General features: G+C 34.8%; 1 protein-coding gene across 2 annotated transcripts in view; it reads right to left on the reverse strand.

The window, feature by feature from the left end:
- Positions 1 to 13,088, reverse strand: part of umad1 (UBAP1-MVB12-associated (UMA) domain containing 1) — a 43,119-nt gene that overhangs the window by 22,061 nt on the left and 7,970 nt on the right. For both annotated transcript variants that reach the window (XM_028817043.2, XM_028817042.2), the window contains one exon: positions 9,424 to 9,500. In XM_028817043.2, coding sequence (XP_028672876.1) covers positions 9,424 to 9,500 — 77 coding nt within the window. The remainder of the gene's footprint in view (positions 1 to 9,423; positions 9,501 to 13,088) is intronic.

A 13,088-nucleotide genomic window follows, 5' to 3' on the forward strand; every position in this document is an offset into this window, starting at 1 on the left:
TTACTGTATTTTGGGTTTTCTTCTTCACATTTCATTTAAGCCATTTTACTGTATGCATTCCCGCCTATTTTCTTTGCCACTTCAAAGTTTTTTGTTTTTTTTATTATATTTTTTAATCCGAGCATTTCCTGTTTGCAAGTTTTTTATGTTTAGATCACAAATGCTTCAACAAGTAAACACTCCTAAGTGTTGTGGGATGTGAGCTGTGTCAGATTAGTGGGTCACAAATGTGTGGAAGAAGGAGCATGTGACTAATGCATAACTATAAACAGCAATGGGTGCCCCTTGTATGCAGTAAATCTATAATTCAAATAGATTTGTTTTATACATAAAGACATCCATTTGATAATTATGGTCTTAGGTACTAATACACTAGACATTATATACACCACAGAGATGCTGTAGCTGTAATGTGCCCAAATATATCTAACAAGGATTTCATTTATTCTGATGCTAAGATGTGCTGTGTGTTGAATAAAAACACAAAAATGTATCCGAGAGATACAATTCTGTCACAATTTTGGTATAATTTCAGCAAATTATGTTATCCTTGAATAACAGTACATACAGTGGGGCAATCTTATGTTTCAACCACTAGGTAGGAATCAGTGGCATTTATTTCAGGAACATTATTACCTTGATTTCAAATGGTTGTTGCAATATTCTTTGGAGTACTAGTAACAACAGAGCACAACTCTCTCATATGGCGACTTGTTATGACTCAGGTATTTTAAGTAATTCCTAAATGCTATTCAGTGGTACATATATTGGACTAATACCACCTCCTAGGTGCTTCTATCGGGAACAGCTTCATTATACGCCTTTCCCCAATTATAAAGGTGACAGCAAATGATCATTTACAAAAAAGATAGGTAGAAACAGAAATGGAAGAGCATTCATTAACTGGTTGAAAGACAAATTGATCATTACAAAGCTAACTGTTTTTGTAGTCTGCATAGTGGAGGGACACAAGCTGAGTAACCAGTACATCAGCTGTGGTCCACACACACACACAGACAGCACTTCCATTACCATTTTGATTTCCCAACTTCGTTTGATCCCCACATTTGTGTGGGTTTATTCAGAAATTTTTGGTTTCCTTCCATGGACAGTTGCATGCAGATTTACAGTTTTAATATTTAAAATAGAACTGAAAAGTTTAATTCTATACACTCAGCATTCTGCTACTCCAGAGACCAATATGTGTCTTGGGGTTGTGGGGCACAGTCACATTCATCCAGCTGAGTAGCACTAGCTGCTAATCCAATAGCCATACATCCCAGTGAACTTTACATAATTTTGGTGCTGTCAGCTGAAGTAAGCAAGTGAATTCTACAGTCCTGTTGAAACATTACCTGTATTGTTGATCTTTTTCACAAACAACTAATCACTAAAGTGCATCATTTGTGAAAAATGCAAAAATAAGCAGTGTGTGCCCAACATTAATAAAAAAGAATTACTGCCATGATTTTAGACAAATGTAGTTGCAGGCTACAAAATGTAAACTATAGGCTTTATGTAACAATGTGGACTGATCTCAAACACACACTCTGGGGTTGATCCGTAAATTAACTCTGACAGATCATAAATAAAGTCATAGAAAAAAACAACAGGTTCATATAATCAAAGTTGTTCATTTTAATTTCATTTGTTTTATTGAAAGGCACTTTACAAAGACACACTAATGAGGAAAAAATAAGTAATGTATTTTAATAATTCTTTTTTTTTTTTAATCATGGTAACAGAGTGGCAACATGTATGTTGGTCAGATATGAAATTAACAATTTCACTATACTTTGTTTATATGAAAATACTGCTAAGTTTTTGCTGAAATTAAATAATTTTTAAACACACTTAAATCTACTTCTTATTCACAGAAGCCACACTCACATTCATAAAGGACTCAATCGGGAATCACCAGTTAACACATATCTTCGGAATGTGGAAATAAAATCAGAGTACCTGGAAAAGCTCACATACATATGGAGAGAATGTGCAGACTCCACACAGAAAACTGATGGGAATAAAATTCAAACCAAGAACGCTGGATCACTGGAGTAACAGTTCCACCAACTGCATCACTGTGCTGCCCACAGAGAGTATACTACTCTAAATGCTGCTTAATCTTAAAACGGTGAAAAAAACAATGATAACAAAAAGTATACACAGAACAAGTACTTATTGAATATGATAAGAAAAATATGCTATACACCATAGCATGTTATTCATCTTGCATTAAATACATTAGCATTCTTTTAGTTATACCATTCTCTTGTAAATTATACCTGACCCTGAACTGTGTGCTGTTCCACAAAACACATACCACAGCAATACCAAGCAAAAGAAAGCAATATTATATTTTATGAAAAATGTTGGACATTCTAAATCTATACATATTAATAAAAGGCAAAGCCCTCACTGACTCACTGACTGACTGACTGACTCATCACTAATTCTCGAACTTCCCGTGTAGGTGGAAGGCTGAAATTTGGCAGGCTCATTCCTTACAGCTTACTTACAAAAGTTAGGCAGGTTTCATTTCGAAATTCTACGCGTAATGGTCATAACTGGAACATGTTTTTTGTCCATATACTCTAATGGAGGAGGCAGAATCACGTATCGCGTCATCACGCCTCCTACGTAATCACGTGAACTAAAAACAAGGAAGAGATTTACAACACGAGTCAAACGCGGGAACGAAGGTAAATGACGTTAATTTTTGAGTGTCTTTTAATACTATGTAAGCATACATATTAACACATGTGCAATTAAACGTGTGCATTTACGGGGTGATTTCTCAGGCTTAAAAGCTTGCCTTTTATCAAACGCGGGAACAAAGGTAAATGACGTTCACTGTCTTTTAATACTGTGTAAGCATACATATTAACACATGTGCAATTAAACGTGTGCATTTATGGGGTGATTTCTCAGGCTTAAAAGCTCGCCTTTTACTAAAAAGGTAAATGCAAAACTATTTTCAATCATTCTATGATCTGCTTCTCACAACTGAAGGCACCGCGGCTGATGTTACGTCACTTGCTGGCCAACTATTAGCGTTACCTGGTAGGTAACCAGCCACTCACTTCACTCCCTTACGGGAATCGAACCTCTGAGGTTTTCTTTTGTTCTTAACTAAAATTTAAAAGCAATACTTCACCGCTGCTAAGCCCCTCTAGCGCTGACGTCCGAGGTTCGATTACCGTAAGCAAGTGCAGTGAGTGTGTACGCCTGATGAGCCAAGAATAAGGGGGAAAGACGTGTCGCGTACTCTTTGCATTATTTGACAGTAAACTATTTTCAACCATTCTATGATCTGCTTCTCACAACTGAAGGCACCGTGGCTGATGTTACCTCACTTGCTGGCCAACCATAAGCGTTACCTGGTAGGTAACCAGCCACTCACTTCACTCCCTTACGGGAATCGAACCTCGGACGTCAGCGCTACAGGCAAAGCCCCTAAAATTGCGCCACGGCGTGTGGTTCGTTTATTTGACAACATGTAGATCGGGGTAATTACATTCCACGCCACGGCGTGTGGTTCGTTTATTTGACAACATGTAGATCGGGGTAATTACATTCACGGCATTCGTAGTCTGATTCACAATCTGATTGTAGGGGTGGTTACCTACCAGGTAACGCTTATAGTTGGCCACCAAGTCAGGTCGAAGTGATCACTTGAGTCAAGGCAGCTTCACAAAAAAACAGATCCTTAACAAACTGTTATTAGTATATTTTCCCTCAATTTAAAAAGGTTTTGTTTTCTTCTTAATAAAAATTTAAAAGCGGTACTTCACCGGTGCGAAGCGCGTGGATTTGACCGACTGACACATACAGACATATTCATGAGTGCAGGTACTTCGGAAAAGAAAGCACCGTGTAAACCTAAAGTTTAAATTAAGTTCATAGACCTACAAAAGGTTGCCATTCATTTGAGGCAAGATTGCTTTTCTTCTGTACAAATATACGTTGCATTCTCAAGAGTGTGCTTGCACGGCTTCGGATATAGATATATATATATATATATATATATATATATATATATATATATATATATATATATATATGTATGTATGTCTATATATAAATATGTAAGCTTATAAGTACTGCCTTACTTCTCTCTAAGAAAGGAAGATGTAATGATACTTGATTTAAACGATTCCATGTCTTCCTGGGTTTGCTTAGCTTATTGTCAATATCTTTACACCTTTTTTTAAGACTTATTGACTGAAATGGGCTTTCACGAAAAAAGTTAGGGCTTTGCTACAAGATACACCCTCCACAAGTTAAGCAAGTAAAAATAAAATATATATTTCTGTTTTATTTAAACCTTTTAAGTTCGTATGCATAGCCCCATTTGGCTGTTTAATTTTTTTTTTTCTTTCTTCAGTAATATTTAATCTCCTTAAAGAAAAAGAACATATCCATTTTACTTTTTTTGTGTCTCTTTAGTAATATTTTAGTGTAAAAGGATAACCAGTATTTAAACCTTTTATGTTACTTTATAAATTTATTTTACACAATGTTGAAAAATTAATAAGAAAGCTACATATTTTGGCAGCTGCTGCTTTAATTTTCAATGAAATGAAAAAAGCTCTCCAAGAGAAAACATCAATGAAGAAGAAACAGTTTGCACTATCTAAAAATGAGAAACCCTCATTTATAAAAGTTTGCTGCAGATGACTTAACTGAAAATAAATGAATAGTTCCTATGTGTATAATACATATTTATCTATTTTACTTATGCCTTTATTCCAGCAACTTGCAACATCTGAGGTACAAATTGTTACATTACTTTTGTTTTTTGCAGCACAGGCAGGTGAAGTGACTTCCTCAGGGTCACACAGTGGTGTCAGTACCAGGATTTGAACTGACAAGCTCCGGGTTTACTGAAATATTACTGAAGAAAGAAAAAAAATGAAAACGGGCAAATAGGGCTATGCATACAGATGTCCATCCATCCATTATCCAACCCGCTATATCCTAAATACAGGAGCCAATAAGTAGATATGTATATATACAGTATATATATATATATATATATATATATATATATATATATATATATATATATGTGAATGTATGTATGTCTATATTTATATCTATATATATATATATATATATGTAGATATGTAAATTTGTATATGTATATATATATATATATATATATGTATATGTGGATGTGTATATGTATATATATATGTATATGTAGATATGTGTATATGTAGATATGTATATATATGTATATATGTTTATGTATATATATATAGTTACATAACCTCTTTAACACACTACTTCTCCGCTGCGAAGCGCGGGTATTTTGCTATATGTAGATATCTGTATATGTAGATATGTATATATGTGTATATATGTATATCTATATATATATGTTTACATAACCTCTTTAACACACTACTTCTCCGCTGCGAAGCGCGGGTATTTTGCTATATATATATATATATATATATATATATATATATGACAGCAACACTCATAACAATGACAACACAATTACATATATATATATATATGTAGATATGTATATATATATGTGTCAATCTATGTATGTCTAGATATATATATATATATATATATATATATATATATATATATATATATATATATATATATATATATGTACATATGTATATATATGTGTATATATATGTAGATGTGTATATATGTAGATATGTAAATATTTATGTATATATATGTGTCTGTGTGTGTATATATATATATATATATATATATATATTGTAGCAGATGTAGCGTTGAGCCACCTCTCGAACCCTCAGGTACCACTCTTGACACGAGGTAAAAGTACAACTATAATTCTTTTTATTATTGTACAGTGCACCAAGCACTCTCCTCACCACACTCATATACACAATAATCCTCTCTACAATAAACAATCCTCCACTCCCAGACACTTAGCCCACCTTCCTCCCAGCTCAGCTCAGTGTCTGGGCTTACCCAGAGTCCTTTTATAGCCCCTGACCCGGAAAAGGTTCCATAGCCAAACCCACAAGTCCGTTTTCCTTCCGGGTCAGGGCAAACAGTCCTTTTCTTCATCCCGGGAGAACGTCGCTTCCTCCAGTCACGTGACTGTGACGCACTCCCGGGTTATAGGGCATGTAAGAGTCCACTAGCCCCTTCACAGCGACTCCTGGCGGCCCCCAAGGTATCCAGCAGGGCTGTGTATAGAAACTACAGAGTCCATGAGGCCCTGCCGGAACTCGGGGCACCAATATGCTGTCCGGAGGGCTCCTCCTAGCGGCCTGGGGGTGAGGGCCGGACTGGAAAGCCGGCAATCCTCCACAATATATATATAATGTGTGTGTGTGTGTGTGTGTGTGTGTATGTATATGTGTGTGTTTATGTATGTGTGTATATATATGTTGATACGTGTATATATATATATATATATATATATATATATGTGGATGTTTATATGTATATATATATGTAGATATGTGTATATGTAGATATGTATATATATGTATATGTATATATATGTTTATGTGTGTGTGTGTATATTATATATATAAAAGACAGCAACACTCATAACAATGACAACACAATTACATTGACAATGTTACGTTATTTTTAAAATGTTTCCTTTTTTTTTTCATAACCTCTTTAACACACTACTTCTCCGCTGCGAAGCGCGGGTATTTTGCTAGTATTACATAAACCTAAATATTTTTTTTAAATAATTTCTTACATTCACACATTTCCTAACAATAAAAATGACATTAGAAGAAAATCCTCTATGAAGATCAGGTGTGTATTGCACATTTTATTTGAACTAAGTGTTAACTAGAGTACCTACTGCAATTGATATATTTGTATTTTGTACTACCTCAGAGTTTACTTATGAAAGTAATATTATTCAATCATGCAATTCAATTACATGATGTGCATTTTAATGAAAACATTTTAAATTACCATTCATCCATCTTACTAACCGAAGGTTGTAAACCGGATATGGACGCTGGGCGCATCGAGGCGCACGCGCACTGCAACGCATCACATGGCATAAACCGGATATGGACGCAGGGCTGAACTTGCTGTGCTCCACTCTGCCAGCGGTCGGTGTCAGCAAAGGCAACGGAATCACGTCTCCACAAAACGAGACCGCTTTACTACAGATATGCGTATGTAATTAAATGACATTTCCCCAGACGCACCCACCCTCCATGATAGAGAAAACAAAAACGAGAGGATTCAGCGCATATGTGAATCACATTACAGTATTACAGTATGGAATCCCCAGACGTCCAAACTACACGGCGTAAACCGGATATGGACGCAGGGCTGAACTTGCTGTGCTCCACTCTGCCAGCGGTCGGTGTCAGCAAAGGCAACGGAATCACGTCTCCACAAAACGACACCGCTTTACTACAGATATGCGTATGTAATTAAATGACATTTCCCCAGACGCACTCACCCTCCATGATATGTCATCCATCCAGATATCGGACAGAACAGAAACTGATTGCCATTCTTGGATATTCGATTTGCTGGCGAATCGCGGGCTTACTAGTTCATAATAATCCATTATGAGGACTAAATACTGTATATGATGTGCTTTTTAATTAATGCATTTCTATTAGCTAATAGGTTTTTTGGCATAGTGAAAGTACTGAAAGAACTTTGGATTATTACCTGTATTTTCTCTAGCTGTCTTTTGGAATTAAAATTTTCTTTTTAATGTTTATACTCTCATATCTTGATCTTATAGTTCATGCTATAATCATTTGCCTTAAAGATGTTAAAGAACTGTTTATTTCTTCATTTATTGGTTCTCATCTCCTCTTTCATTTACTGAGAAAATGTTTTTGGTATGTGAGGGACAGCCGGCACGTCAGCCGTTTCAAGACACTACATCCCCCGGAACGCTAGATGGTAGCTCCCCTGGATGGAAATGGCTCCTCAGATTCCCGCAGGGCAGCATGGGACATGGAGTCCGTATGCTCAGCCCTGTTGGGTACAGTGGGGGCCGCCAGGGGGTGCTCACCAAGATCCAGGGGGATATTATGAGGACATCAACCCGGAAGTACTTCGAGGTCACGAGGACGGAAGCCCGCAGTACTTCCGGGATGATTGATAAAAGAAGATGTGTTGATGACCCGGAGAAGAAATACTTCCGGGTCAGAGACTTTAAACCCCAGCAGACTGAACTGAGTTGGGAGGAAGGGTGACTGAGCTGCTGGGAAGTGTGGAGGATTGTGATTATTGGTGTTATTATTGATTATTGTATTGAGTTTATTATTAAGTATAATGGAGGTGGAGGTGCTTGCGCACATTATTATTATAATAAAGTCAACATTTGGACTTTTATCTGATGGCTGGCATCTGATCTGAGGATTCAAGGGGAGACAGCATCCCCTATCTGTCACAGTAACATATTCCTTCTATTTCTTTTAAATTATTCTGAATTTTATAAGGCAGTTTAAAACAAACAGTGAGCTCATTGTTCCTCAACTGCTTCTCCATCTAGAGGTTTATTCCAGTTTTAATTAATCATCCAACCATTTTCTAACCAACTTGTCCCTGTCCGCAGGAAGCCATTGCATATCTCAGCAAAACTGGACAAAGGGGGGAAGAAACCCTGGACAACATGCCAATCCAATACGGAGGACAGCTACGGGCACACCTATTAGACTCATAATTACAAGACTATTTCAGATTCACAAAATGGCCCTCTACATACTGTATGTCTTTGGGATATGGAAGGTAAACCAGCGTACATGGAGAAAAGCCTAAACAAAGAAAGGGAGAATGCATAAACTCTATACATGCTGTGCTTGAGTTGGGACTTAAAACATGGGACTCTAGAGATGAGAAACAGCCATTTTTAAAATAATATTTTAAATTTACAATTTCATGATTGTCAGCCACTGTACCTAACAAGAGCATTTTTTTTATTGAGTCTAATTTTGAAGTCCATAAAATGCCTACCTACAAGTATAACCAAATTTATGCTGCTGCACTGTCTACTAAATCATCACAACTGCTGCACTGTCTACTAAATATGCACAATTGTTTAGGTTCACAGGTGCTGCATCAAATTACCGAATTCTAAACAGTGCTAATAAATAAGCCTTATTAAATTTACATATGTTATAACTAGCAGTTATCATTTCTGTTATTTAACTTCTGTTTATTTGCCACCTAAACAATGTACACAGAAAGGTTTTAAAAGTAAACTTATCTTTGATTAATATGTATTGTTACATATTTGGTAACTGGATAGTCATCTAGTGTGAATGGTAAAAGTAAAATGAATGTCACAATTACCGGAAGCACATTCATTTTTTTCTTTCATTTAAAAAGTTAGGTGCAATAATATAATATATTATTCTACTAAATTACAATATATGTTGCCTAAAACCCAAAGAATTAATGGGATTTCATATTTACCCATGAAGGTGTATTTGTTTCTTGTTGAACAATATTTGTGTTTGTCATCTTTTCATGTTGTTCATCTGCAGTTTCACCTAAAAAATACAAATGTATTTCAAGTTAGATACTTAACCTAATGTAATGTCAGTCAGTATGTAAGTGCACAATGGTTAGCAGCAAATAGTGTAAAGCATGAACAAAACCAGAAAAGAATGTGAATTATAAGCCACCCAAATGCACACACTCAAAACTAGGTCAATTTAAAGTCAGCATCAGCCCCTTAATTTGAAAATAGCACAGTGCAGCATACAAATAATCAACCGCCAAAAAAAAAAATTATAAAAATGAAAATATTTAAGGTAAATCTCTAACATCCCATACAAATCCTCTAATGTATTTTTAATAAAATTCAGTTGAATAATTCTACTGTAGAATCTCATGCTCTTTATACAGAGGAATTGAAAAGGTACAAGTATTTACATTCCTGCTGTAAAAAATACCTGGAACATGTGCTTGATGAGCCATTTTGTAGCCAATGCCATAATGAGTGTGCTTTTTCTTTCATGTTCTTCATCTTAACTGTACATTTATGGTAATAAGACATCCATGTTGAGCTGTTCTTTTTGGATTAAAATTTTTCTGGTAAATCCTGTTGTAGAAATACTGAGGTGGGTTGTGATAAGTACAAGGAAAAAAATGTGATGTTTTGTGAAAGAAGAAAATTTGCCACAATTTTTCATATAAAATATTGGAGCTGTTCCTCTCACATTCTTATTCTTGAAGAACTGGATATGTTAAGAATATAACAGGTTTGGTGGTTCACTCATTAGCATTGCAAATTTCAAAGCCATAAAAAAACAAAGTTGGGCAATGAGGATTTTAACTACACTTTTGCCATGATTTAAATTGTTTTGTTTTTGGTTGTGTTTCTATTGTGATTCCTTCCCAGTTTAAAAGAAAATGCTTAAGAATAGCGATATTCATTTATCATTCAGTTGCTTCAGATATAATACATGTAACCTGAAGCACAAGGTTTTAAAACTTTACTGTAAAAAGGATTTCTTAAGATGGATATAACTACATTTTTTCTATAACAGGATTTTCTTAAGGAGGATATAACTAAATATATCTATGAATCTATTTTTGCAGCAGCCAAGATTTCAACAAAACACAGTAGAAAATGTTTTTCCTTAAAGTGAAAAACCTCATTCAGTCAGGAAGCCGATTATATATATATATATATATATATATATATATATATATATATACACACACACACATTACATCCAGTTACCTCCAGGTTTACTCAATGTTCTTTTGAGAATAAGCATAACTTGCATTTTAATTTAAACCTAATGCAATGCAGTTACGCTATGAATGTTTTTACATACGAGGATAAAATACTGACTCCTTAAGCACTAAAACCACTAGAATAAAAATTCAGAAATGTTTTGAAAAGGAGGAACTCTCCCAGACAGACAATCAAAGGCTGATTCTCAGAGATATATCTATTTTTGAAAGGATGATCAAAAACTGAGGCAAACTTTCAATGCAAAAAGATTTTTAAATTCTAAACGATGTAAAAATGATTGAATCCTGTAAAATCAAAGCAATGGTCCTGGCCTGAGATTTATTTATTTATTGATTTATTTTTACTGAGAACAAACAGAAATACAGTATGTCACATACTGCAGTAGAAGGGCACTGTGAAGCAAATGAAGCACAATAAAATTAATCCACATACTATATTGTAAATATTCGACAAATGCATACTATGAAAACATAGCATGTCTCGCATGGAAGATCTTTAATATTGGTATGAGGCAATTATGTCATGGCTACATAAATACTAAAACATCTCTCAAAATACAGTATTTCACCACTTGCATATAATAATCCACAGAGTAAACAAAGATATCATAATGAAAATGTAGCTCAAAACACTAACATTTTTAGCAGATCCACTACAAAAAACACATGACATTAGCAACTCCTTTTGATGGAGAATTTCATCTGTATATTTTCAATTTATTTGACTCTGCTAAGAAGCACCATTTTGAATTACACCACTAAAATAACATTATTGTAATTACTCTGATGATCACTGGCCACAATTTAGTTTACTTAGGATAATAAACAGTAACGGTTACAGCACCTTATTATACATGAAAGGATAATAAACACTAATGCAAAAACGTTCTGGTGGATTTTATTTTTTCCATAAGTACAGATGGAGTCAGGAATATACAGTACATACAGTATAAATAAAAATACAAATTTATACAAAAAAAAGCGTTTTTTAAAAAAAAAAGTATTTGACCCTGATCTTATTTTTAACATTACTGAACATTCTTACATTGAATTTGATCTAATTTTGAATGCGCTGTAACAAAATATAAAGGAAATTCTGTGAGAGATACAAAAACAGAAACCTGATGCTTCTTGTTTAATTTGCACTGTCAGCTAACATGTAAACTTCATTTATTGAATAGATGATTGCCCCAAAATTGAACTCAATCAATTTAAATTGATATCAAGAGTCAGTTATCAAATACTCTAGTGAACAATCAGGCACAGTTTATTTGTGCCCTGCTCAAAATAAATGTATAAACTTTGCTCCTTGCCATTAGAATAAATGCATCCACCTTTCTAACCTGCTTATCCAGAGCAGCATCACGAGGCAGGTCTAGCCTACAAGCGTCATACGCAAAGCAGGAACAATCCCTAGACAGCTGCCAGTTCATCACAGGGTGAATACATACAACCGGGACACTTCAGTAACGCCAGTCCAACTAACCTGAATGTGTCAGAACTGTGGGAGGAAGTGGGGACAAATAAAGTTCTATCTAAAAACATGCAAATTCCACAGAGATACAAACCCCAGTCTCCTTCACTGTGAAACAGCACCATTATCACTGTGCCTTCTTGCCACCCAATAGTATTATTCATTATTATTATTATTATTAACTCCTGACTTCAATATCTTGCATCCAATGATCCATTCTTATAGAATACTGCCTCTGATGTTATGGCCACATCAGTCTCAGCGATGACCAGTTTGTTGCAAAGACAGCTTTGCACCTAAGTCCACAGAGAAAGCTGTCAAGCAAAATTCTTTTGTTTCTAAATCTTCAGCAAGAGCGACTCATAATGAATTAAAAAGATACATGATAACTGGTTTGTGTTGCTTTAATCCATTCTACTGCACACACAGCATTTTTTACTTTTTTTTTTTTTAATCATGTAAGATCAAGACACACCATGGAAAACACAGAAAAAGTGGCTTGGCTCTTTCTAAAATCCAACGGTTATTAAAAATACAATGTAGTGCAATCAGTTTAGTTAAGATTAATTGTTATGTATAATACCTTGAGAATATAGGTCCAAAAATCTGTGATAAAATTTATTATTTCTAGTTTACTTTTGTTGTCACAAGTATGCCTCAGAAGCATGGAACGCACATTTTCGTAAATTGAAACCTTTGCTACTTCAAAATGGACGTATTCTGTAAAGTTCTAAGGGACTTTCATACTCTTCACCTCCATTATAAAGTGCAAGAGTGGGCTAGTTTTTTTTTTTTAATTTCTAAAATATCCTTCACTTTAGAACAAAATTTAATCTTTTAATATATTTCATAAATGTACAACTATCACATTTAATTATTTGTAAGCAGGAATTAAGTT

This window comes from Erpetoichthys calabaricus, chromosome 13 (assembly GCF_900747795.2).
Source record: "Erpetoichthys calabaricus chromosome 13, fErpCal1.3, whole genome shotgun sequence".
NCBI lineage: Eukaryota > Metazoa > Chordata > Cladistia > Polypteriformes > Polypteridae > Erpetoichthys > Erpetoichthys calabaricus.